At 35.6% G+C, this 26858-nt stretch overlaps 2 protein-coding genes across 4 annotated transcripts in view; one reads left to right on the forward strand and one right to left on the reverse strand.

Moving 5' to 3' along the window:
• The window catches only part of col4a1 (collagen, type IV, alpha 1), an 88469-nt gene extending 67259 nt beyond the window's left edge, over positions 1-21210 (reverse strand). The window contains exon 1 of the mRNA XM_069178974.1: positions 20985-21210. Within this exon, the coding sequence (XP_069035075.1) occupies positions 20985-21056 (72 nt within the window). The 5' untranslated portion in view covers positions 21057-21210. The remainder of the gene's footprint in view (positions 1-20984) is intronic.
• Positions 21211-21318: 108 nt separating this feature from the next.
• Positions 21319-26858, forward strand: part of col4a2 (collagen, type IV, alpha 2) — a 103294-nt gene continuing 97754 nt past the window's right edge. For 2 of the 3 annotated variants that reach the window (XM_015364170.2, XM_015364172.2), the window contains exons 1-3: positions 21319-21520; positions 21929-22035; positions 22123-22177. In XM_015364170.2, the coding sequence (XP_015219656.2) occupies positions 21971-22035; positions 22123-22177 (120 nt within the window). In that variant the 5' untranslated portion in view covers positions 21319-21520; positions 21929-21970. The remainder of the gene's footprint in view (positions 21521-21928; positions 22036-22122; positions 22178-26858) is intronic. The other variant, XM_015364171.2, reaches the window with a different exon arrangement.

Here is a 26858-nt window from a genome sequence, read left to right on the forward strand (position 1 = left end):
GGGTCACTGTGTTAACCACAGGCTTGTGATGCATCGCCTTTGCCCTTACCCAAGATCACACAAGCCCTTTAAGTCTGAACACTGAAAGGATCCCCCTCTAAGGTCTCTGTACACATTGTTGTTGTGTTCTACTGTCATAAATCTGCACGTAAAAGTGAAGTTTGTTTCTGACTTATTAAGTAAAATACTAATAATAATGTTTTCTTCAGTTGGCTGCTTTTAAAGAAAGTTTCTAGTAACACAACCCGAAGCATTTTTGTATTGCCATTGCCATTAATTTATAATAGGATTTAAACATTAATAAATCCGAAAAACTACTGTACCAACTTTGATAATGAGACAATTTAATACAGTGAATACCAAATTTTGAGAATTAATTTAGCCTGCGCAGCTGCAAGCAGAACAGCACAGTGCATTGAACTATGCATGCTGTAAACAGCAAGACTGTACATTCTTTGATGTGAAAAACACTATGGAGAAGATTATAAAACAGTAGCCTCTGTCATAATGTGAGTTGACCACATTTAATAACTTCCAGAAGCAAAATCATAAACAAGAACCTGAAATGACATATTGTTTTCTTGATCACTTTTTAAGTATTTTACAAGACTTGGGACTTTCATGGCAAAAACACTGAGACAAAAAACCTCTTTGTCACTCTCACCAGTCCCTGTAGGCATGGATTTCTCCTCTGCTCTACCAACAGTTTGTTCATAGCTTATAAAACGTCTTGATTTCTTAGGATTATGGTTGTCCTTTAGTAATGGTATACATTCTCTCTAAACTTACATTTCAATGACAGGCCACATTATGAAATGGTAAAGATGGAAGAACATTTCATAATCATATCCCAAACACTGGACAGAGATGAGACCTTTCCTCTAATGGCTCACCTCAAAGACCTTCAAGCAACTGTATTAAACGTACCGGGTCTTTGTTTTTCTTAATCTGCATGTTTCTCTTCAATTACTAATCGAATCAAAGATTATAATGCAAGCTGTGAAACAGCACAGAGACAGAATAAAAACCAAACACAAAGACTAAGACAGGACTAACCATTACACCATGAGAGTTAGGTGAAACACTATGTTCTTCACTTGACTCCTCTTAATGGACAGTAAGCCCCCATTTTAAGCACAGGTGAGTCAGGGTCTGTGACCTGACACAAAAAGGTGGAATAGCCAGAAGACAAAGACAACAAGGAGGTAGAAAGACAAATATATATCACCAAAACACAAATAAAATTGACAATACATATTCACAATCACAATAATTAAAATATAAATACAGTTATAAAAGAGCCTACTTTTATATCTTTTCTAGGATGGTCAGAATGAGGAACAGATAAGCGAATACTCAGCATGAAAGATTATGAGAGACCTCATCAGCAGTCGTGCGATGACAAAATGCAACAGCTACTCATCATACTAGCTAAAATCACAGAATTTAACTCAAGAGATGTTGTACCACAACTGGAAACTATGTTGCTGGGTAACTGCAACTGGGAAGGCACTTCTTCACAAAACCGAGCAAGCTACCCAGAAATCTTGTTGCGTTTAAACACTGGACTCTTCTGAGAAAGGGTTGAATAACTTCCTCTGATCAGTAAGCTTCTAGCAACTAAATGGGCTAGATGGGTCAAATGCCATCCTCTCATTTGTAAGATTTTGTATATTCTTATGTTCTAGATGAACAACAGTGTATTGTCAATTTCCCCTACAGGGAAATTACAGCAGAGAGCAAAATATGTTCTTCAAGAACTGAAAAATCAGTCTTTTATACACTATTTTAAGCAACGGCCATTATAAAATAAATTAATAGCATTTCTGACCTGTTCATTATAAGTCTACAATGTAATATTTAGACTGTTGAACATTTCACATAAATAAAACACAACATTCCTCCGTCCTCCTTCAGCTGAATTTGGCTACAAGTAATTTTAGGTCATTCATCCTGGAACACAGCCCACATCAGAGCCGTCGAGAACTGGCCTCAGTGAGAACAGTTTTGTTTTCCTTTATGAGAAAATACTCATGATTCTCTTTTACTGTTGTTTCTCTTAAACAAAGTGTCTACACTACATATTCTAGGTAACACTCAAAACTGACAGATTATAAGACATAATCACAAGATGATCCTGTCACTCCTAACATCAGCACTCAGTGTCATTTAATAATAACTGTTAAATTGTCATTAAACAATTATGAGAATATTAACTACATTCTGTATGTTTACATAGTGTTTTTCACCCCAAATGATCTGAACACACTTCACATATAGGAGGAGTCTCTCTTAATCCTCCACTGAAGTACAGCACACACATGGGTGACGAGAGACAGCTTTTATACATCAGCAGCCCAACTACAGTACATAGCAGATTAGGTAGAGACATGAGGACTCACTTCGCCAGCTGAAGTATGGAGGAATTAAGGAGGAAATGAGCTGACTGTGTAGGCTTTACATGGAATTAAGCCATGAGTCCAGGTTTAACACTTTAACTCACAGAAACAGGTGTGAATCATGTTTAATATCTCCAGCAAATGACCTACAGCACAATGGCCCTGTCACTATACAATTACATTGGATTGTAAGTAGCAGCACTGTTGTCTAAATGTACACTATTTAAGTATATAAGGGAAAGAAAATATTACTATATACGATATATCACTGAGTTTCCTCTGTGGATTTTCATCTCAACTGAGCTCTAATACAGTATACAAACATGAGCTAAACATTTGATTAATTGACCAGCTGTCCTTTATTTCTGTGGCATGTGCTGTTGGTATTTAAGAAACCAATACAACAGCAATGTCTGAGGACCACAGTTGTACAGGATTTGCTTAAAAGCAGGTGAAATGTGTAATGTTAACTGAAGACATAGATCAATTAAGCAATTAGAGGGCAACTGAAACTCACAAAAAACAGGGTTTTAGAGAACCAACAGAAGTAAAGACAAGGAGAAAACTAACATGGCATCAATTGCTATTAGCTATGATGGGAAACAGACACTGGAACTGACTTTCACTGCTCTTAAAATAGAATTGAAATCAGAGGCTGGGCAAAAACTAACATGGGAATTGAGGGATTTCATTTCTGCCCTTATTTCTTGAACAAACAGGGCATTTTCACTAATTATAAACTCCATGTATTTGGCAAAGTGAGAAAATTGACTCTTTTCTTTCCTTTTCAGCTAAGTGGAAATTACTATTTTCCTTTGCTTTCAAGGTTACAAAGACGAGAAGAGGCAAGGCTTGCACTACTTCCCCGATCATTCAGAGCTAACAAAATATACAGAATTCCACTTTTTTTGCAGCTTCCTATTAGTGAGCAATGACGCCACTAGCACAACAAAGGGATATGATGAAATGTGGAAAAATCCCAGGCTACCTCACCATATCCACTCAACAAACTCCATGCATCCTGTACCTTAGTGAACAGTCAAGATAGTAGCCTATAGTGTCCACATCTCTTTTTTCCTCTACTGATATAAACCTGCTTCAAGTTTGTCTCTGATTTTCCCATATGACTTATATAGCCCCAGTCATTAGTTATCACATTGCTGTGGTGAAGAAAATGAGCACAAAACCCTATCCTTCCCCGTCAGTAGGAAAACAGAACACCCTAACGCCAGTTTCTGCTCAAGCAAGACTCAAATCAGATACTGTATCTTTTACTCCCTTAATGAAGCAATTCCAGTGAGCACCAGAGTTAACTTTCTTCCCAAACAGAAGAACGCCAGAAGCTTAAAGTAAAAGTCTGTTTACTCTTTACTGAAGTTATTTTGATTTCTCTTTTAAGGCCAAGTCACATTTAATCAGCATTCCCAACTGTAGTGATGCTTGCAGTCCTTAAATAGAATTAAAATTTGACAGATTGTTTTATTAGCAGGAAACTGCCACTGTGTCTTGTTGACTAGACAGGAAGCCATTTCAGGTCTTTTTGCCAGGATATGAGGCAAAGGTTTTCCCTCAAAATCTGATTTGACTTTTTTAACCTTTTATGCATACTGCTTTATATTTTTAAACTTTTGCAATACTTTTATAAGACAGGTATAACACTTCCTCATGATTACAGTGATACTTTGCTTTTTAGAATGCATTCCATATTTAAAACACAAGGAGGAAGTTAGCTGATTGTGTAGGCTTTACATGGAATTAAGCCATGAGTCCAGGTTTAACACTTTAACTCACAGAAACAGGTGTGAATCATGTTCAATATCTCCAGCAAAAGACCTACAGCACAATGGCCCTGTCACTATACAATTACACTGGATTGTGAGTAGCAGCATTGGATTGGAAGTACTTTCCCAAAGGAAACATTCACACATACTGGTCCACCAACACCACTTACAGCAGTAAGGTATTATTGGTATTCCTAAGAGATCTCCCAGTACTAACCAGGCCCAACCTTACTTAGCATTTTAACCATTTCTGATTAATAATTAACCACAATCTGTCATGCTGAGGAATATTTGGCTTACAGACTTTGATGAACTGAATGAGGAATGGACTGTAGGTTTAAATGTTTTGTATAAACTTAATGTACTGTAATTCCTGTTTTACAGATTGTGATTCACTGAATAGCATGAACATGTACCCTGTATTACACTGTTGTCTAAATGTACACTATTTAAGTATATAAGGGAAAGAAAATATCACTATATACAGTATATCACTGAGTTTCCTTTGTGGTTTTTCATCTCAACTGAGCTCTAATATATAAACAGGAGCTAAACATTTGATTAGTTGAATACTAATAAGACAGGCATTACTTTTTGAATACTAATAAAACTTTACAGTGATACTTTGCTTTTTAGAATGCATTTCATATTTAAAACACAAAGTGGTACAAATTGTTTTTATATCATGGAATATGAAACAAAGGATATTTAAGACTGGAGAGTAGGAAATTAAAATGATGTATGCATTACATTAACACCAACAAGACACTGTTAAAAAAATTAATCATATATCATGATATGTACACTATGATTATGATCAGATATCCATCCATTCATTTTCAAACCGCTTCTTCCAATTCAGGGTCATGGTAGAGCCAGAGTATCTCAAAAAGCAATGGGTGTAGGGCAGGATACACCCTGGATGGGACACCAGTCCATCGCAGGGCACACTCAGATACAAACAAGCACACACTCAGACCAGGTCCACTTTTCCCAGAAGCCAATTATCTTACCAGTGTGTCTATGGCCTGTGAGAGGAACCTGGAGTATCTGAAGAAAACCCACGTGGAGAACATACAACCTCCTTGCAGATACTGTAGCACCTAAAGAATTTAATCCAGGGCCCCAGAGCTGTGAGGTAGCAATGCTAACTACTGCCCAAGATCAGATATACTGAAATTGTTAGAATAAACTTGATACCATGTCATGAAGTACCAATGTTACACTACTTACCTCCAAAACTTACCTCATTGTTACATCTTCATTTTATAATTTATTTTTTATCTTTTGCTTTGATTCCTGCATCTTTAAAAGTTTTGACACGGTATAAGTGTTGTTTTTTCACTTTCCTGTTGCTTCTCTGCTTGTTTCTTGTGGAATGCTTCAGTTCGCTGTTTCTAAGTTGAGCTCTCGATGTTTTACATGCACCTGTTTTTTAAAAGTGAAGGGCGAATAGGATAATCATTCTGCCTGCTTGTTTCTCTCAGTTTGTGGAGCTATACATGGACGCTGCAGTGAGTATTTAGTTGGTTTATGGAACTATGCAAAGCAATGGAATTGGATTTGCTCTCTTCATTTGACTGGGCTTGAGTTACTGAAGTTATTTTCAGTATGATTAGTTAAATACGTTCTCCCTGAGGCGAGCTGTCTCCTGCTTTCACCATGTGTTTTTGTTTTGCATTTTCACAGATTCAGATTTGCAATTGGTGCCTCATTCACTTATTCTTAACGACTGTTAAAATTGCTATCCCCATGAACAACACTTCGCTGTAACATTTTGTACCAGCAAGTGTGGACAGTATGGAAAATTTCTGCTGTTATTTAAATAAATGATTGCTTGATAATGTGAATAGCTGCTGAAGTGCATGGTCAACTGGTTATATTCTGTTCCTGTATGATGAAATGCTCCTTTATTCATAAAGCTGTTAATGTTTCAAATATGATGCAGAAAAGTATTGAATTGGGATAGTAAGACTATGAATTAAGATGCTTTTGAATATCTTGCAGAATTCTGGGGTTTATAAACAGTTATCCGAAACACTACTGATTTACTGTTAAATGTTCTCAACAAAAAATAATAGTGCTCATCTAGGATTTTCTTTCCTTGCCTCAATGTTTTATCTTCTTCAAAGCCAACATTTTAATCATAAATACATATCTAGCTATCTACTGTAACATTGAAAACACTGCAGACCTGACACAAAACCAGAACTCACTATCATTTATACACCCAGCCTTTGCTCATCAAGACGTTTGAGCATTATACCTTTTGAGAAATGGTGGCTCTGTGCATTCATTAAATATGAGGATAAACTGCACTATCATATAAAATAGCTTTAACCACCCACTGTCAATTATGATGAAGACAACAGAGGCACAAGTAATTTTGACCGAACGTACTTATGTTCAATAATTCGTATCTGTGAGCCTTACAACCTTAAAGATAGGGTTTCATAATAATTTCCTTCCATTGTGCAATGTTTATTCAAGTCACACCCATTTCAAATCTACATCAGACTGCTGTTTATCTTTAGTGTGTTGCTATAGGAAAGATGTTAAACAGATCATTTACACGCTTTCTTATTCTGCCTTCATAACAGTAAATGTTGTGATTTAAGTAGGTAGCTGTGTCAGCATGTACTGTAGCATGCATAGGCTGCAAAGGAACAGGTAAAGGTTTATTCCATGCTGAAAGGAAAAGAAAAGAGATGTTTCGCCTGTAGAGCCTTCTTCAGGTATGATTTAGATGAGTTATGAGCTATGAACAAGCTAATCAGAGCTCTGGAACAAATGAAATGGGGGTAATTTAAGAGAAAATTACATGAATTAAATAATCAGTGCACATAAAATCTTTCCACAAATATTGTGGGCAATTCAGGTTGTGAGCAATCACAGTCAGGCTCAAATGGCAAAACCAGCATACTGTGGGAATCTGAGCCCTCTAAAACAAATAGCAAGCTGTGAACACAAAACTGCCATGTTTCCACACCTGTTTTTTATTTCACTCCCCGCATGTGAGCTATAAAGATAATTAACATACTAGCTACTTCCACCTATAGACCACATTTATATCAATTGCAATGAGAGAAGCCCATTTCCGCCAGACATCTGGCTTATTTTATCAGCAAAGCCACATACTTTACTAGAATACACAGAATTCTGATCACATTACCAGGATGGTAGCCTGGGATTAGAGCTCCTGATTCCAGCTTGTCTTTTTTTTTGTTATTCCTTTGTATGTTTTTTTTAGATTTATCTTGCTTTCATGATTCATCTAAAATAGCAGGGACAGAAAGAAAATATGACTCTTTTCCCACTCCTTCCCCAACTAAGAAGAAAGTTGTAGAGCAAAACTGGAAAGTTTGCAGCATCACACAGAGTGAATTCTTTTGAAAGAAAAAGGGTCTCAATTTGTACAGTTAAGACTTTCAAAATTTCAAAATGTATAGTTTGAGAAGTATGTTACAGCCCACCAAAATCAGCTTTCAATTGTAATTCAGAATTTTACACAGTGAAATCATGGATATGTAAAAAAGTGGTAATCATGGGCGATTTCAATTTTTGTCACATAGAATGGGGAAAGCCATCAGGAGTATCCGACATGACTAACAATATCTCCTTTACTCTTTTTCAGAAAAAAAACATCTAAAGGCAATATCGTTATCCAGTGTTTTCAAACAATCAAGATACTATAAGTAAGACTCCAGGAGCAAAACTTTAGACATCACAATTGTGATGTAAATGGCTTTAAAGTTTATTTTGAAATGAATATCAATAACAGACAGGTTATAGATATGCTGTGAAGAGAACAACCTTAAGAACAATCAAATTTAATAAGTTATGAAATCAACAGAAAATGAAGGGCTAGTGATACTGCATGAAGAAAGTTCAAATACTTGAAGCTCAAGAGTATCAAAGGCTAGAAAGCAGAAGACCAAATGTTTTAATGTTAGGCAGATTAAGAGAAAGACACACAGTGTACAGTATGTAAAAGAATGTTAAAGGACAAGGAAGAAAGCAGTGTAATACTGTAACACTCTACTGTAATAGGGTGTGCTTTAATCAGGATTACAGCCCTGGGACAGCCCAACAGAGACATGTCTTTGCAGGATCAAGTCTTTTCTGCTGTGCATTGTAGTACTTAAAGCAACCATGCCAGCAGACAGCATCTGTTTATCTTGGCATAGGTGGCAGAGGATCTTATCAGATGTAATGAGATTGCCTCGTCTACTTGGATGGAATAGAAGAGATTTTTATTTTATCTTTTTCTAGCTTCCTGGTCTTGTGGTTGAGCAGGTAGATAAGATCAATCCTAGGTACCCCACCCTCTGCTTTCCATGTGCTGCATTACTTGTTTGATACTGACTATGCTTATTATTATTGTTTCTTAATTATGTCAATTATTTATTTCAAACCTAAACCCCTTATACTGTATGTCACCTGAAGCTTTTTTTTTAAAAGCATCTCTTTTTAAAAAGGCATTTTCTTAGGGTAAAGCATGAAGAAGTTTTCTAGGGGGTTAAAGTGATAATTTCAATATTTTTATTATAATATTTGTATTATTTTTCCCTCTAAGGTAGATCTTTATTTTGTGGCTGATATTTGTGACGTTTGGGTGGGGGGCATGTGTGTTTTGGCTCCATGTTCTAACTGTAGAAGAGTCACAGATTCAATAAGGGGGGTTTCCCAGTTGGGATCCCCTCTTCCTTCCTTTTCCTGCTTTTGTTATAGTCACAGAGAGTGGGGGAGTTGGTACCCTGTTAAGCATTTAATTTCTTTATTCTGTCTCTGTTATTATTTATCTCCTAGATATATCATTATTCTCAAAGAAAGAAATGGAAATTAATTCTATGATTAATTACAAGAAAAAAAAAATATTATGGTTGTGGAACCTTTTTCAAATGATTGTATTCTAGTTTTACGTGAAGTTTGATACCTATTAATAATGTACATACCTTGGCCAACATCTGGACAGATCTGGGGCCAAATGTAGTATGTGTCCCAGTAAGTTTTATTCTGATACAAAATGGGAAATTATAAGAAATATAAGATAATAATATAATTATAAGAAATTATAAGATGAAGACTGAAATAGCTTTTATAATTCATAAGTCCCTCAAACGTAGAGGTGAAGCATAATGGCATTATTTGTGACATACATAAAAAAATATGTATGTATTTGTTGCCAACTATTCACACTGGCTTGGTGCAATTTTTGCCCACTGTTTTCTGCAGATTTGCACTTTCAAGTACTTTTCACAGATTCCCAATAGGATTCAAGTCAGGACTTTGACCAGGCCTCTCGAGGACATTCACTTTCTTTTCCTAAGCCACTCCAGTCTTGCTAAACAGTGAATTTTAATCCCAGAATTTAGTCCAAAGCAAGTTTTGCCATTACTGTGCTTCATTTATGTTCCCATCAGTCTTGACAAGCTTCCCCGTCCCAGCGGAGAAGGTTTTCCACTCTGCCATGAAGGCCAGTTTTCTTATGAGTGGGATATTATTGACTCATCCACATTTTCTCCCACCTTAGCCATTGAACTCCATAGCCCTTTTGAAATACTGTTGGCCGCACAGTTAAATCCCTAACCCTAATCCCTATCAATTTCCTCCTTGCCCAGCGTCTTCTTTTCTAGGGATACCCTATTCTAGGTTGTCTAGGTAACATTTCTCTTCATGATGAACTTTACCATGCTCAAAGAGGTATTAAGGGTATTTGAAATGTTTTTATACCCTTCTCCGGACCTGTGGCTTTATGCAACTTTATCCATGAGTTGCTTTGAAAGTTCCTTGGTCTTCATGGTTGAATTGTAGCTTGAAATTCACCACCGGACTAAGGAACCTTACAGGGATAGGTGTATTTATTCTCAATCATGTGAACCATTATAACTGAACAAAATCAGTAGTGAATTGTGTGGCTTCTCAATGTATTTTTGTACATCTGAATTTATTGAGGTAGCCCACAGCAAAAAGTTTTAATACTTACAGTATGCAATCATTACTTTTCTATTATATTTCTTTTTTGACTTTGTGTGGAGTATACAGTATAACATTGTTATGTATAGCATTAACTGCTACTTCAATGTGTCATGAGTGCAAGCTTTAAAGAAAAATCAGAGGATCATGATGTGATTTGTTGTTTTCTGCAGATTTCCTAAGAGAGTTTGAACCATGTGTACCATGTCTGACCTTGCGAATTGATCCTTTCCAGATCGGCTTTCTCTTGTGTCTGCCCAGTGTCAGACAGTTAAACCTGACCTGGGCCAATGTTTCATGCAGGCACTTAAAAGTCTGGTACTGGATCATATTTGTGGTCCAGACTAGATTTATTTACAGTAAAGCAAAACTTGCAGTAGAGATGCAGCTGCAAAAACAAACTCTTAAATGCAGCTGTTTCAAGAATAACTGCCAAGACACTTGAAGAAAATATCAATATTGACACAGTCATCTTCTCATCAAGGGGTCATCTGTTTTGAAAGAAGCTGAAATGTCTGCAGGATTTTCTTAGTCTTCAAAAATGGCATCCAAAGCACATGCCAACTTGCTCACTCAGCATACCAACCTCAAAATATTTAATGTCCAACTTCCAAAACTAAAATATACAGTATCATTCCTATCTTTTGTATTCATTAACTGATTGATTTAAATATAGTTTGAGACAATATTAAAAGGAACATAGAGATTCATTACGTGTTAATATCTTGCATACTGTATATGCTTTACTATGTGATGTCTCACACTTTGACTTTAATGTAAACCTTAGGGCAGTATTTCATTTTGCTTACCATATAATACAGGGCCAAGGGATTACCAGTATAAAAAGGAAAATATCCAGTGAATAAAGAAATGTGTAAGTCTGCTGTTTTTTGGAACTTTAAAATGCATTTATTTCACTAGGTAATAGTGTTATCTTGTGATCAAAGGGGAAACAGTAGTCATTGGCCATTCTAGAAAAGAACCTGTGACTACAAACAATCTTTAATAATGCATTATGTTGCAATGGATTGTAGTGCTGTAAGTTGTTAGTGCTGTGTTTTGTCTGTGCAAATAACATGTAGACCTGTGTAGTTATTCATAACAAAGATGTTTAATGCTTCTGGTGAAAACACCAAGACTGAGCCATTCATTTGTCTTTTTATATGTTCATCATATTGACAGAATTCTGACAAAGGAATCTTATATTCTGTCCGATGTGAGCCTTTTCTATTTGTCAGTGAGAATAAGCTATTTTTCTAAATGTATGGAACTGAGAAAGCAAAATGACATTTCCAGTGAAATCTGGCTTCTCTTGCTTTTCCACAAAAGAATCCTCCAGTCAAAACAGTGCCATAGGACAAACACTGAAGGAGGCCAAAACCATTGCAAATTAATCAGCCATGGGCATCATTCAAGGTTTTTCCAGCATTCCATTTGAGCTGAAGCAGTTTCATGTTTGCTTCACATCAGTCAACATGGCCTTTAACAGCATATAGTGAGCAATTTTTTGTGATACATTATGATATCAAACAAATTTTAATACCTGTGTGGATTAGTTCTGGGCCTAATACAAATAAGTACTTTTTTAATAAGTACTGTTCTTCTATAAAGTAAGGATCTGCTCAAAAGCATAAACATGTTCCATTCCTTTTTTATATAAGCCTTGTGTTTTCCAGATAGGCTATTACAGATATTGACAATTTAGAAAAAAGAATTGTGATTATATTTTTTCATTCAAAAACATTTAAAAAATAGAAAATGAAAGCCTTTAATTCTTAGTATGCATTTAGTCTAGAATGCAATGAACATGTCTCTTACTGTATTTCAAAAAGTGTGACTCAAAAGTGTCCACTTACATTATTAAATCTCTACATTTTCCAACAATACACTATCAATACACTGAAGTAGATTCCCTATATTAAATGGTAGATTGTACATATTAAATACATCATTTTCTGATTGGCAAGGCTCTTAGAAATAATTAGACACCATGTTCAACAGTAGGATTGGAAAATAGATTTTGGGAATACTTTCCCAAAAGAAAGTAATCCAGTGACTACTAAGGCCTCTGTACACATTCCATTAATTTACCTTTTGATCACAACTGGGCTACGTGATAATTACAATATTCCACTTGCATCAAAAGGGATCATATCTCATTGAGAATCTGCAAAGTTACCCAAATTATTGTATTCCTCTAACTGTTTGATGGTATGATCAAGAAATTCACTAGAGAGGGGGTTGGCAGAGGGGTTGTTTGATGGTTGAACACCAAGTACAAACTGTTCAATTTGTGAACCACTATACTGTAGCTCTCCCATGGCCTCTACTCTCCAAACTAGGTAGCAAGAAGATACAAGAAGATAAACTTTACTTATATGGAATAAACATAAGACACACTGTAGGCCTGTACTTGTGTATAGACAGAGGACCGTGAAAACACACATTCTGACTTTACAAAATATTAGAAAGTTCAGCTCGTCCTTTCATAATGTGCATGAACTAAGAGTGAATTACACACAACAACCTATAAGCAAATACAGTTTGTGCTTTAGCGTGCTTAGTGCTTTAGAGTGTACTAAAGCAAAAAGTATTTTTAATACCACAGATTAACAAGAATGCCATGCAGTATACTTTATGGTTGCAGAAAGCTGGTTTGACTCAAAGGTTGTAGAGATCAGCATCTGTGGCTGTGAGTCCCACAGGACAAATGAAAAATAAGTGAAAAGCCACAGCTGAGCAACCATGAAACTGGGCATCCATCTTCCACTGGAAGTCTGAATCTCCCAGAGAATGAGCTTTGTGTGTCTCTCTACTGGTAAAGACAGACAAAAACGAACATTTGTGTGAATGTGTTTAGCAGGAAACAAGCATCTGATCTGCAGGATACCAGCTTTCCTTGTAAAGTCTCAGGTCCTGAATAAGGAAGAATGATCCCAGAGTTTCCTATGCCCAGTCATTTTGCACCTCACAGTCTAGAGATCTCCTTAGCCCTATCTTCTATCAATTTCCTTCTCATTTTACTTTTCTTACTGTTAAAAACAATATACAGAAAGACTGAAAATTGCCGACCCCTAAATTTAAACCTTGTTAGTTGTTAGACAAGTTCCATCATATGATCGGGAAACAAAATGAAGTAACTGGGTCTCGATGCCAGTGGGGATAGAAAACAGGGCATTGGCGATTAATTGAAATGCATTCACATCACAACGTAAGTAAAACAAGAAAAACTAAAGGTTATCCATCAAGTAATTGCTTGATTCTTATCATCTGACTTGTGTTTAGGCGAAGGCAAGTAACTGACACAAGAAATTAAATAAGCATAGCAGAGAGTGCTGAAATACGGTACAAGGATCCCTTAGTTTTATCACTGCATCTTACAAGATGATCTAAATATTGAATTTAACCAGGCTATGTGTTTGTAGCTATTAGTTTACTTGTTTTTCCCCGATCAAACAAAGCAAGCACTGGATTCCATATAGTAGAATAGTTTATTTTATCTCTATTCAAAGTCAGTAGCTCGTGTTGTGGTTTTTCTTACTTTTCCATGATGTTTATGTGTATGAAACATATACAGTAGGAGATAGCCAAAATGCCTATGTATAACTAATAACTCTATTACTCTATGTATAACTGCCAGCTGTGCAGCCCTACGCTATTTAAAATAGCTCTTCAAAGTATTTATGAGAATGTACTGTACATAAACCAGTATTACAAAATACAGATTTATTCTGATCTTTCGACAATTTAAAATCAGATATTCTTTGACACATGAGATGGATTAACTTCAAGCTTACCTAATTACCCAATTGCAGGATGTTTGTTTTATTTACAATAATGTTTATTAACTTAATACTGTATGTTGCTTATTTTAGGTAATACTATTGAATGGTATAAAGTTTTTCATGTGGTATAGGCCTATATCATGTAAAGGAAAATTAAGCTGAAGCAAAATCACTTATTTTCTTATAGAACAGAAAGGTCAGTGTTATATTTTAAATGTTTGCTGTTGTGTGCATCATCAGTGGTATATTTGTAGACTATATATATATGTAGAAATGCTCCTTATCATTCTGACACCAGCCTTTATAGTCTCAACAGGAGTGAAAGAATAATTGTATCAATTCAAATCAAACATTCATAAATACCTTTTGTATAATTCATAGAAAAGGTAGGTTTAGCTCTCAGATTATTGCTTTACACTCAGTCATATACTTCTCCTGAGCTCACAGCTGTTGCAGTTGATGTCATTTACATTCTGGGGTTAGGTTTCCCTTATTAGATCATAGATGGTTTACTTTCTCACAGACACTGATGCCAAATCTGTGAAATACAAAGCATCTTACATCAACCATTTGTTGCTACTTTGTTAGAAGTTAACAGAAATGGCAACTTCAGAAGACAATATTACACCATCATGGGAAACCCAAAAACATAATGTAAGATTATAAGATTCCTTTAATCTATTTATTATCCATTTTTTCATGGCAATGTGTACTAGTTATTAAAGAGAATGAGACATTTCTGCAGTATTTATGCAATACTTTTGTAATGTACAGAATGGACAACTAAAATGTGTCACTTCTCATACATGCTGCCTGTTACTGAGAAAAAACAGGTTATAATCACTAGGTAATAATAATGTGGTTTACATAATGAATTACTCCTTCCTTTTAAATTAGATGAGTAAGGCTAAATTGTGGTATGCTGACCCTTTGGGTAGATCCTGTGCTTACTTCTAATGATGTCTAATAAAACTCTGCTCCCATACCTGCTTGACACATACCTTCCCTCAGAGATTTAATATGTATATAAAATAATGTTGAACTGCAACAGCCTTCACAGCTTAAGGACTACAGGTGCAATATAGTAAAAAGCCTATAAGGGCATTGAATTGATATTCAAGTTACAAAATATTCCAATACCTAACTTGAGCAAAACATGTTGGAGTTACTTGTTACTACAATTGAATTTCATTCTCCTTTGCAATATCTATAAAAAGTACAGTATATATATATAGGATATCTCCTGTCCTTCTCAAAATCTGCTTTTCCCATCACAAAATACCTATTTAGCTTTTTGTTACTTAAATTTAAGTACTGCATTTTTGTAATGACAATTTCACTGAATAATGACCTTTAATGAAAAATAGTTTACATATTATGCGTACAATAGAAACTGTGAGACAACAGAAATTATAAGCATAATTTCTTCATTATGGTTGTCCGTTTTAGAACTCAAAAGAAATTAAGTTCGTGAAGAATTTTTTTAAAGACTTAAGGAGCACCTCTAAGGTGACAGGAAAAATGTCACCACCTCCTGGCATTAATGATGTGCAGACTGGGATTATCCTGCTGTATGCTGTATTCTTTAATTTTGTAATGGAGACTAAATCTAACTGACAATTTTTTACAATACTATAACAGTACAAGGAAAAAAGGCAAAAATCAGTCAAGCAAATAATAGTAAAGGGTTAACTGTAAAATGAAAATTGAGGATTAAGACTATAGACCATGAAAGGGGAAGAGCAAACTGAATATAGTAGCCAATCTTAACATTGCAGCAGATTACACACAGTAGAAGCCTTCAAGAAGAGGAAGGATGAAATTTAAGTTGAAGAAGGTTATTAGTCGCTAAATGAATGAGTTGGACTAAATGGCTGTCTCTCCTTTGGAAACTTTCTGTGTTCAGTACTTCAGGTAGAAACATTTTCTTTTTTAACAATATATCCATTGAAAAATAGGAATAACAGACAAAAAATATTAAAGTATCTCTACAAATTACCTTAATTTGTGTATTTTTCTAGTGATTAGAGCATGTACTGTATATACAGTAGAGGGCGGTGCAGTGGCTCTGTGGCTAAGGATCTGCTCCTGTGGCTGGAAGGTTTCCGGTTCGTATCCTGCGGCCGGCAGAGGAATCCTACTGTGTTGGGCCCCTGAGCAAGGCCCTTAACCCCAACTGCTACAGGGGCACCGTATAAATGGCTGACCTTGCACTCTGACCCCACGCTTTTCTCCCTGTCTGTGTGTTGGGGTATGTGAAAAGACAAATTCCTAATACAAGAAATTGTATATGGCCAATAAAGTGAACTTATATAGAAAGAGTGAATAGTTAATATTCATTGAATGAGCATGTTTAAACTATATACTGTATACTGTACGTGCTATATAGTTTTCAGTCACCCAAAAAGCAGATTAAACACCTTGGTCCCAGGATGGTCTATCCAGAAAAATAATCAGGGAAGCGAATCAATGCAAGACACAGATAAGGCATAAAAGGCACCTGCATCAAAAAATAAAATGAGCTATAACATGTACCTACTGTAAATGTGAATACACATCTTTTAAAGAATGTAAATGTGCATACTAAGTATCATTTAATTGTTTAAATATTTAGAAATAGCATCATACAAGCTTTGTATATACCTAATATCTCAGGATTTTAGATCCAGTTAAATAGCTCTATGCAGAATTTGCACATATTATTTTAACTTAAGTGTTAGCTTCTAAGCTTCTTTAAAAGCTTCTGAATTTTCAACAAAGTACTGTAATGTAGTCAAAACAAAATCATGAGCACAACAAACTCACTGGGTCTATTAAACACGCCATGCTGATTGTCCTAGATATTGCTAACTCAAGGTAGAGCCGATTTTATCTATGTAAGATGCAAGTTAAACATTTCATCCAGGACAAGAGCATGTTAACGAGCACATAGGAATCTGTGAACACACTGGGTTTTTTTTCTCTTAATCCAACATCTGCCTTTTGTTTCACAAGACCAAAACTATGACATTCCTTAAATTAGAAAGAACTGGCGATTTGTATTGTACTCAATCATTTGCAAAGGAGGATTTTGCTCAATAAATTGCTCAATGTTTTTCATGGCAGTACACATTTTTCAGCACTTAAATGAGAATAGGAGTAGCAAGCAAAAATACTGTATGTATTGACTGAAAAATATAATTTGTATTAAATATGATTCTTCAACGTATGAGAGATACTGTACATTTCAGGCCAGGCTAGGGTTAGGGATAGAAATTTGACACCATTGAGAGAGTTTATTCAGTGGAATGGATTTTCTTCACAATTTTAATATGATGCATTTTTGGAATACACTTCCTGTACTATGCAATATAACTGCAGCATCCCTATCTATCCGAAAGATGGGAGAAATTATCACTCTTCCTAAACTTCACTTGGGCCCCAAGGTACAGCCATGGGGTTAAAAAAGGTCTATCTACTGTGGGATTGTTAACCATAACCCTAGCTGGGGTTTACACTGAGTAATTCTGCTTTCTGTCTCTGAAGCCTTCCATTCATCAGATTTGAAAATGTTCATCAATCCAAAAACATATGAGCCTAAAACAATGAGAACCATGTATAAACACTCTTGTAAATTTGTCTTCTTCAATAATGCATCTTCTATAGCCAGGCTTTCAATCAGTTGAAAAATGCTATTAACACAGTATTTAAATGAGCATACCTGTATATTTCAGGCCAGGCTAGGGTTAGGGTTACAGGAACCATCCAATTGTGACACCATTTATACGTGTGGTTCCACTTGAAATGATACAATTGAGAGAGTTCACCCACTGGAATGGATTCAGTTTTGGAATACAGCATACTGTATAGTAAGTATTGATATACCTAATTACTCATATCTGTGGCATCTCGTTTATCTAGATACAGTTTACACCAGAAATGTTCATACATTTTGGATTTGGTCATTTCCATCAGTACAACATATATAATTAAAATTAGTACAGACCTTTTAATCAATTTTTGTCTCCAACCGATTCTCTGATTCAACATATTAAGAGTTATAGCCCCACCATTATTACAGAGCTCACAGATCTTATTCTGCTACATTAGTCAGGTACTTTTCCTTCAAAATGCTTTGAAGAAAAAGTTAACATAAATTCTCCTTTATTATTTTTTTCAAGGAAAAAGTAGACACAGTAGAATCACTTGAAGAGATGAGATAAAAATGTGTGGGATAAAAATTCCAAAAATAGTGCTTAGACTGATTACTTTAATTCTGACTGTAACTGACTATGATTAACTGTAAAAAGTCATATTTAAAATTGAATACACAATTTACAAATAGAGGACATTCTAAACCACTGAAAATATTCATTTTCTAAGAATTAGAATAGTGTTAGAGTAGATCTTCTGGGGGACTTTTATGAAGATCCTTAGATCCTTTCTTTGAAAGCTCCTTAGATACAGTATATAGAGAGGGTCCAAGCTATAAAAGTAGCATGGCACTAATGTAATTTAAGATATTAGAGGTATTAAACAAGAGGAACATGACCATGTTAAAATTAAGTAAATACAATTCTCAAAGTCATATGTTGATTACTGTTAATGGGAAATTGATAAAGCAACAACAGGTTCCTCAATTCCTCAGATACATAACTAGTGATACTCTCTCTCACCTGCTTCATAGCAGCTCACAGGTCCTCCTTAGCTCTGCAGACTTTGTCTTTTGTGTAAGGCACCTTCACACTGAATGGTACACAGCACAACCAACTGCACTAATAACTGAGGCTTACACCAAGCATTCATGATGCAAACATTGCCCAAGTGCATTAATTAATTATTTAGGTTTTAATTTCACTGGGGACCTGGCAGCAGCATTACCAGCTTGTAGCAGGACCTTGTCAAATAGTAGAACCTGAGCAAAGTTGATTATGATCAGTTTGGAATGTAAGACCTACTGTATAAGGGGCAACAGGTTCTGTTGAAAATGGTTTTGGTGGACCAGTGAGTGGCACTCTGGACCAAAATTTCCCAGGCAACACCTTCTGTACTCTAGAAGGCGCGTTAAACTATGAACCTGTCTATTTGGTAATTAAAAATGCCATGACAAGGGCATGGGCAGATGGTGAAATTGAACTTTAGCCAACCTAAAGCACCCCCTTACCTCAACTGGTGAAGCTGTTTCTCACTTCTCTACCTGAACTGGTCTGTAGTGGTACAGCTGACACATAATGGATGCTGTGCAACATCTAGATGAGTGCTGCACATCAGTGCAGAATGATGTGGGTTTCCTCCTTTTAAGGCTCTGAGAGCCTTTTGGATGAGAAACACTACACAAGTGCTTGGAATTATCCAATAATCTCATAATAGACACTTGCCTTGTAAAAGACACTAACTATGTCACTTATGTCAATGAACAGAACATAAAATACAAGTTCCAAAATCAGACCACAATGATCCAACATTTCATCTCAATAAGCTAATATCTTATAGGAGAAAACCAAACGCCTTTAAACATGCATGACCCAGACGTACAGTAAACAGTACCTACTATGCAGAATAAAGATTATTTGTCGCAAAAAATATCAGGATGCAATGTATCCTGATGTAATCTACTTAAAAATAAGACAAACTTCCATCTTGGAGTGGCTGTAGTCAACAAAACCTTCATAATTTTTCAGGGTATTGTTAAGAACAATAGAAAAAGACAGATCAGTATGATTAATTGTGTGCAGGACATAAGACAATAAGGGAAATAGAGGTACTCTTGAATGTCCGCTTGTTTTTATGAGAAAGAGTGAAAGTTTACTTTTGTGAGTTTATGTAGATTTCCCTTCCTACATTAAGGTAAGGCACAGAGCATTATTTCATTTAAACACTGTATTTTCATTTTTAACACAATCAATGTTAGAAACTGACTATGGAATTGTGTACTTATTAATAAAACAAGATGATTAATCATTTGAGCTCACTGAATGCCATTTAAAAATATCTCTGAAGTACACATACAGTACTGCTTCATACTGTACTTCCTTATTACTTTATACATCCAAACAAATTCCAGTGGTGCGATTAAGGATGTTGCATAACACATGAAACAGAAAACATACATATTTACAAGTTTATTGACATTAGTACATAGGCTGATGAACAGCAATCAAGCCTGGCTAAGATTCTCAGTTTTCTGCTTTTTAATGGGACAGGAAAATAGATATTTAAGCCATTTTGTATTATTTAAAAACAGGAGCCTAATTTAATTGTCTTTGACACTCTTAAAACTAAATGTGTTATCTAATATTTACAATCCAATAGTTGCAGTATAGCCTGTATATAAAGTATACAGTACATATATTAGTAGTCATACATAAAGATATAACTATCCAGCTTTTATCCACTTACATTTTGCCATGCTTTCCAAGAAAAAAAAAAGGTGTGCTTGTGGGGCAGCATATTTACCACAATATAGTGTTTTTTGTACTAGATATGACAATGTCTAGTTTAACATACTTTTCAGGACACACAGTTTCACAGATACTCGGACAAAACTTCTAAAGTTCATTATTGATATCGGTGCTTTGTGTGGATATTCATACTAAATGAATGTACATTGAATTCAGAAATAAAGTGAACGGTTAAATCTAAAACAAGCTGTATTTCTAGAACTTCACTCCTGTCATATCTAGACATACAATATACAGTTAGTGTTTAATCATGGTATATTATTTGAAAAGGACTATCCAGAAATTGATTGTTCTCAGATAAGGAGTGGCATATTCCCTTACCTAACTGATAATACTCATTATGCTGTATTTGATACGTTGCTAAAAATGAATCCCTAATTTCCACAGGTACACATTTCAACAGAAGTCAACAGTCATACAGTTTAACACAATTTGTAATTCTTATTGTAGGAAATAAACTCTTAAGTCTTTGCGAAGTTTTAGAAAGCTCATATGTACACACTACGACTTTTTCAACATAGTTCTAACAAACCATTTCTGTTTTTTTTTTTAAATATTATCATCACAAGAACAACAACAACGATAATAACAATCGGTACTCACCTCTGCTCTAGTCTCGTAAATGTTACATGAGATGACCGCTATAAGCAGCAAGGCACAGTTGAGAAATACCATTTTAATGTAAGACAATGAAAACTTTTTCCTACAAGTTTTCAGTGTCCCAACAGGACACTTTTGCTTCGCTTTCTAAGCTGTTCGAATAAACTTTCTTTTTTACTCAGAGCTTATTGACCGCGTTTAACTTCATCTTTGCCTTCAGTAAACCGTTCTGACTTAACTGCACAAAACTGCTGCTCCTTGATATTTCTACCCCACCCCCTATTTCTAGCCATCACCACCCCAATTCTGAATCACAGACAAAGCTACACTTGAAGTTTGTGATTGTAAGGAGTGGGTTTGCCATACGTCCTATAAAGATGTTCAGTTGAGACTCATATTTTGAGTAAATACTTGAACGCAGTTTTCCGGGCAATAGCAACAGTACACCTAACTTTCTTTTGAACAGCGGCTCCTGCTTTTCCGAGTGGTCGCCCTGCTTTTGGCGCACTACAGCACAGACATTGTATGCAGATGTTCATGTAAGTGTAACTATGTTACCTTTTTGAATTCAGCTTTTTGTTCGTGTTTTAACAACCATCATTCCAGTCAACCGGTGCTTTTTACTAACTTTCATAAACATAAACAATGTGTCCATATGCTACAAGGGTGAGAAGTGTTAAGGATAGAATAGATAGTGTAGGAGTAGTGTAGACTACTCCTGACTGATCAGAGATCACAACTAATTTGTTATACCTGAGATAGTAATGCTCGTGATTTGCATATATGTTACGAGAGTAGTGATTGTGTTTGAAATTTATATCGGATGCTTATCAAATTACTAGTACGGTCGATGGCATTTTAGAATCGTCTGTCATTGGAAACCTGTATGGTGAACATGATGATAATAAAATATGATCAAGTTTCTAATTTGGAGATGTCTCCTTTAGACAGAAATGAAGTAGCACCTGGAGAATATTAGGGAAGAAGGAATGAAATTTGAAGTGCGGACAGACGGAGAAATGAAAGGTCAACAGATGGTAGCCGAGAAAACAAGGCAAGTTGAAATGCACGCATATGTCATTTTTATGTCAGAATGTCGTCGTGAATATATTGTTAATTCGTCTCTTTTTTCTCTTTTCAGGTTTCTGCTAATATGTTTATCAATCCTTGCTCTTCTGGCCAGTGAAGTTCAAGCAGTAAGTTCTGTCATTTTTTTGCATCCGGTTGGAATGGAACAAGAGTTAAAGAAATGCAAATAGGGAAAACATGCTTTTGCTAAATACTGTACATCTGGACAAATTACACTTTTTGATTTACCTAATTATTGTCCCTTTTAAGATAAAGTAAATTTCAGGAAAACAATTACATTGACATCCTTAGATTAATGCGATCTGAACATACCAAAACATCTGCCCCCACATAGAAAACGCTGAGGTGCTACTGTTTATCGTTTATCGGTTTGTCACTTTAGAGATTTATTTTATGCGTTCGTGGGAATGTCTGGATGGCAGTTCAATTGCTATGAAGAAGATGTTCTATTAGAATAAGAATTTTAACCTTTTTATTAAATTGAGAGTACCTAGAGTATTTGAAACTGTTGACAGATTTATATACCAGTTGCGTCTCTGTACGAGTTTTATGGGGAATTACTAACATAACCCAGTCCCTTTAGCAAACTAATCCAATTACCAAACTAAACATTTTGGATAATACATTAAGTAGGTGTGAAAATTGTTTTATTGTATTTATTTTACCATGGTTTACCACAATGAATTGAATATCCTTCATTATGAGCAACCTTTATTTTAAGTCTGCCATACAGCCATAATCAAATAGACTAAACATTTTAAAATCTGGGTAGCATGTACTTTGACTTCATAATATGCTTGGACACACAAGAACAGAAGAGGTACCAATGAGAATTGGCCGTGTAGCCAATCTAAGTCATAAGGCCCTCAAACAAGCTACAGTATTCAACTATGTTGTTGAAGCTTATACAATTTTAAAGAAAAGGCTGGATGAAATCCCTGAATATATTAAGTTCTAAAAACCGAATAACTTAGATGGACCTAATGGCCTTGTCTCATCTGTAACCTTTCTGGTGTTCAAATGGTTGTTGAAGGAGATTTCTTAAAGATCAAAATGAGTAACATTTTGTTTCCCTAAGCACAAAACATCTTAAGTGTGTTTGTCTACTTGTGTTACTATGTTTGTGAACCTCCTACTTTGTTCCAAATTCTTTTACATTGCAGACCTAAATGTACTGTAATTAGATCTTAAGTGAAGTCATAATAGAAGATGAAGATTAAGCATACACTGTACTATATAACACAAAGGCATGAGAAATACGTTTTTTTACTGTAATTAACAACAGTAAGAAGTCCTTGTGTGAATAAGTACAGTATGTCAAACCTGAGATTCATTAACATATGGCACCTCCATGAGCAGCCATGACTTCAGCTAGTTACTGTACTCTATGTCCTGAAACTGTTGATCCATCTCTTGCATTACTTTTGGTTATACATTTTGCCTATTCTTCCTTACAGAACTGCTTCAAGTTAGTGATATTGGATGGTTTCAGCATATTTCAGATTCTGCCATGATGCTTCAATGAGATTTAGGTCTGGATTTTGACTTGGCCAATCTAAAATGCAAAATTTATTCTACAGCCTTTCTGATGTAGATCTGCTTGGATATTTAGGATCAATTATGTTGCTGTATGACCCACTGTCAGCTTAGTTTCAGCTGTCAAATTAATTACCTTATATTCTCTGACAACACTTGCTAATACAACACTGAATTCATGGTTCTGTCAATGATGGCAAGTTGTCTGGATTGTGATTCTGTCATTATGATGCTTGACAGTCAGGATCAGGTCCTTCTGTTGGAACGCAGTGTTTTGTTCTTGCAACACAAAATGTTTCTCATTGTGATGAAAAGTTGAAATGGGTGGAAATGTTCTTTTAGAATGTAATGTCTTTTTCCTATCCTCCCTTGAAAACCATTCCTGTTCATGCTTTTCCTGTGGTTGAGGTATGAACTCTCTCCAAAATGACAGAGGTCTGCAGATCCTTAAATTTACTAGTTCCTTTTGACTTCTGTGTTCCTGTTGAGGAGATCCTGGCAGGATGACAAGTCCTGGGTAAAGTTGTGGGTCTTGAATATTTTTAATTTTAAAACTGTCTTTCTGACAGTGGATAGATGGAGCCCCAAATGTTTCAAAATGGTTTTGTAATTGTCCCAAGACTAATGTTCATAAACCACTTTTTTCTCTCTTTACTCTTCTTTTGCTGTTATTAATATCGAAAGAACCTTTAATTATTATTTTTACCTCATTTGCAATATTCTTTTTTATTTCTCCCTTGGCTTGTCTTACATTATTTTCAGAATATCATAAATGTTAAAAATGCATCACTCTATTGTACTGTATTATAGCCTATCCATATTTTTCCAGATCTTGGTAACTTTTTACTGTAGTTCTTGTCTTGCTTAAGTCTGTGGTCACTAGGGAAGCAGTCCATTCTGTGTATTTCAACCAAAGTAGTTTTGGAGATATTGCATGTGGCAACCTATATAAAACCCACTGTACAAGAAGAATGATTTACAATAGGGGACATATTTACTCATGAGAATGGTACTACAAATATTCCATATCTCCAGAATTTCTTTTTGTGGATATGACAGAACAGCTTCTTCACTGGGACCTACATAATCCTAACATGAATTCCATCCAACTAGCGTGGGAACATGTAGATGGAGAGATATGAAACAGCTGGCCTTTGACAAATAATATATTGGAGGCATAGCAGAAATGTATCTATGTGCAAGTGAAATCTGGATCCGTTATAACACAGGATCTGATTGACTTGCTTTATGGGTTCAAGCACAGTTCTTCACAGTCTAGGTTAGTTATTTTATTATGGTAGGACATCTTATCTATCCCCTGAAAAACAATCAGTCCTATAACAATATAATTTATAGGATTAGCATAGTAACAATTTCAAACTATTACAATAGAGTGAATTGGTTAGGGCCAAATGCCGAGCAGTCCCGATCCTTACATTAAACACCTAGAGAAATGTGCATGTTTTTTAGACAAATATGTAGTCTGTAAGGGCTACTGTATATCACTGTGCAAATATGCATACCATTCTGCAAGGAAGAACTTATTTAAAGGTAGATGGAAACTTAATAATATTGAAATATTGTTTGAAGCTTTTGAGCATTTGGGTATTCAGTTGACCTTCTGTGATTTGGTGCTGGTAATAGGATATTGAGTGTATGCATGTTTACACTACCATGTTACATCAGGCAGGTAAGGCATGATTAGTAATATATAAGAATGAATTTAAGAAAAATGCACTAAAATGCTTAAGAGTGCTGGATGTGAAAATGTCTGAAAGCGAAAGGAAGGCTAAAGGAAATGTTTCAACAGTGCACAGGAACATATTTGTATAATTTATAAACTATCTTAGTCTTGCACATGGAGTGTATTGGCACCCAGTATGTCCTGACCTGCCCCTATTTCTGCTTGGAAAGTGATACCAAAAAAGTTGCTTTAGCAGGGCTGTTCACTCCTACAAAGTTTTCAATGAATGAGGTCATGATATGAATACAATACCATACAATACTTAAAAGAAAACTGACTACGCTTTGTATTCCTCGTAAAACAGCAAAAATAGATTGAAAATGATGAGGTATGATGAACAGGGTGCAATGTAAAATTAAAGTGATTAGTACTTTACAAACAGTTTAATCAGATATGGGATAAAACGTGACAAAATATGTTTGCTTATCTCTTTTTCTACTTTCATATTTTACACAGTCTATGATTTGACGGATATGGATGAAAAATGAATTCAAAGGATTTTCCGTCAGTCTGCTCACATTTTCCTTTATGCATTTGTATACATTTGTTTGAACTCATTTCATTTAAGCCATCAGCAGCACCTTTCTCATTTCATTTCTTTCTGGTTGCACATTCTTTATCATGAAGCTATTTGAAAATGTGAACCACAGAAACAAAATGGAGATTTATCTCAAATGGTCAAGTAGGCTGGCTTAGGAGGTGTTGGCTGATTACTTCCCAGGCTGCCCTCAGCAAGGGTGGTGGAATGCTGACCTTGACTGTGGAGATTATTGAGAGAAGAAGGAGCACTATGTGCAATTCATGAAATTGGTTCACATGCCCTCTTTAGTAGGCAGTACCATAAACTTATCATAGAATCAAATCTAATTAACTTTGCTGAGGTCATTGTGACAGTAAAAGATCTCCAAAGTTGGGTTTGCCATTGTTCAATGTTGTATGGAATGGGGATGCAATACTCCTGATGAGGGTGCTTCAACTACAGGGAAATCTTATCCTCTGCTTCCCTAACAAACTCTGTCAATTGTTGAACATCCAATTGTGAAATAATATGGTTTACGTACTTGTTGTGAAACAGTGGACACTCTAGTTCGATCTGTGTTTTGTAAATCTAGAGAAGGCAGATGACTGCATTCCTTGAGATGTGGCTGTTGCTGCAGGAATATAAGGTAGCTTGCCAGTGCTGCGTGCTATCAGGTCCCTCTATCCCTCTACTCTCAGATTGAGAACTATATCTGTATTATTGGAATTAAGTGGGTTTCATTCAAAGTGGGTGTTGAACTCTTCCAATGATGCATTTTCTTTCCACTCCTGTTTGTGATCTTCTTTAGGAAGAGTGTCCAGTTTGGAGACATGGAGATGGCTTCTATGTTGATTACAGATGGTGTTGTCCTCTTTGACTGTGATCTCCAATGCACACTTGAATAGTTTACTGCTTAAGGGCGGCTAGGATGAGAATTACCACCTCCAAATCTGAAGTTAGCGTCCAACTTTTAAACAAAATTGTGCTC

The sequence above is a fragment of the Lepisosteus oculatus genome, chromosome 15 (genome assembly GCF_040954835.1).
Source record: "Lepisosteus oculatus isolate fLepOcu1 chromosome 15, fLepOcu1.hap2, whole genome shotgun sequence".
In the NCBI taxonomy this organism is placed as follows: domain Eukaryota; kingdom Metazoa; phylum Chordata; class Actinopteri; order Semionotiformes; family Lepisosteidae; genus Lepisosteus; species Lepisosteus oculatus.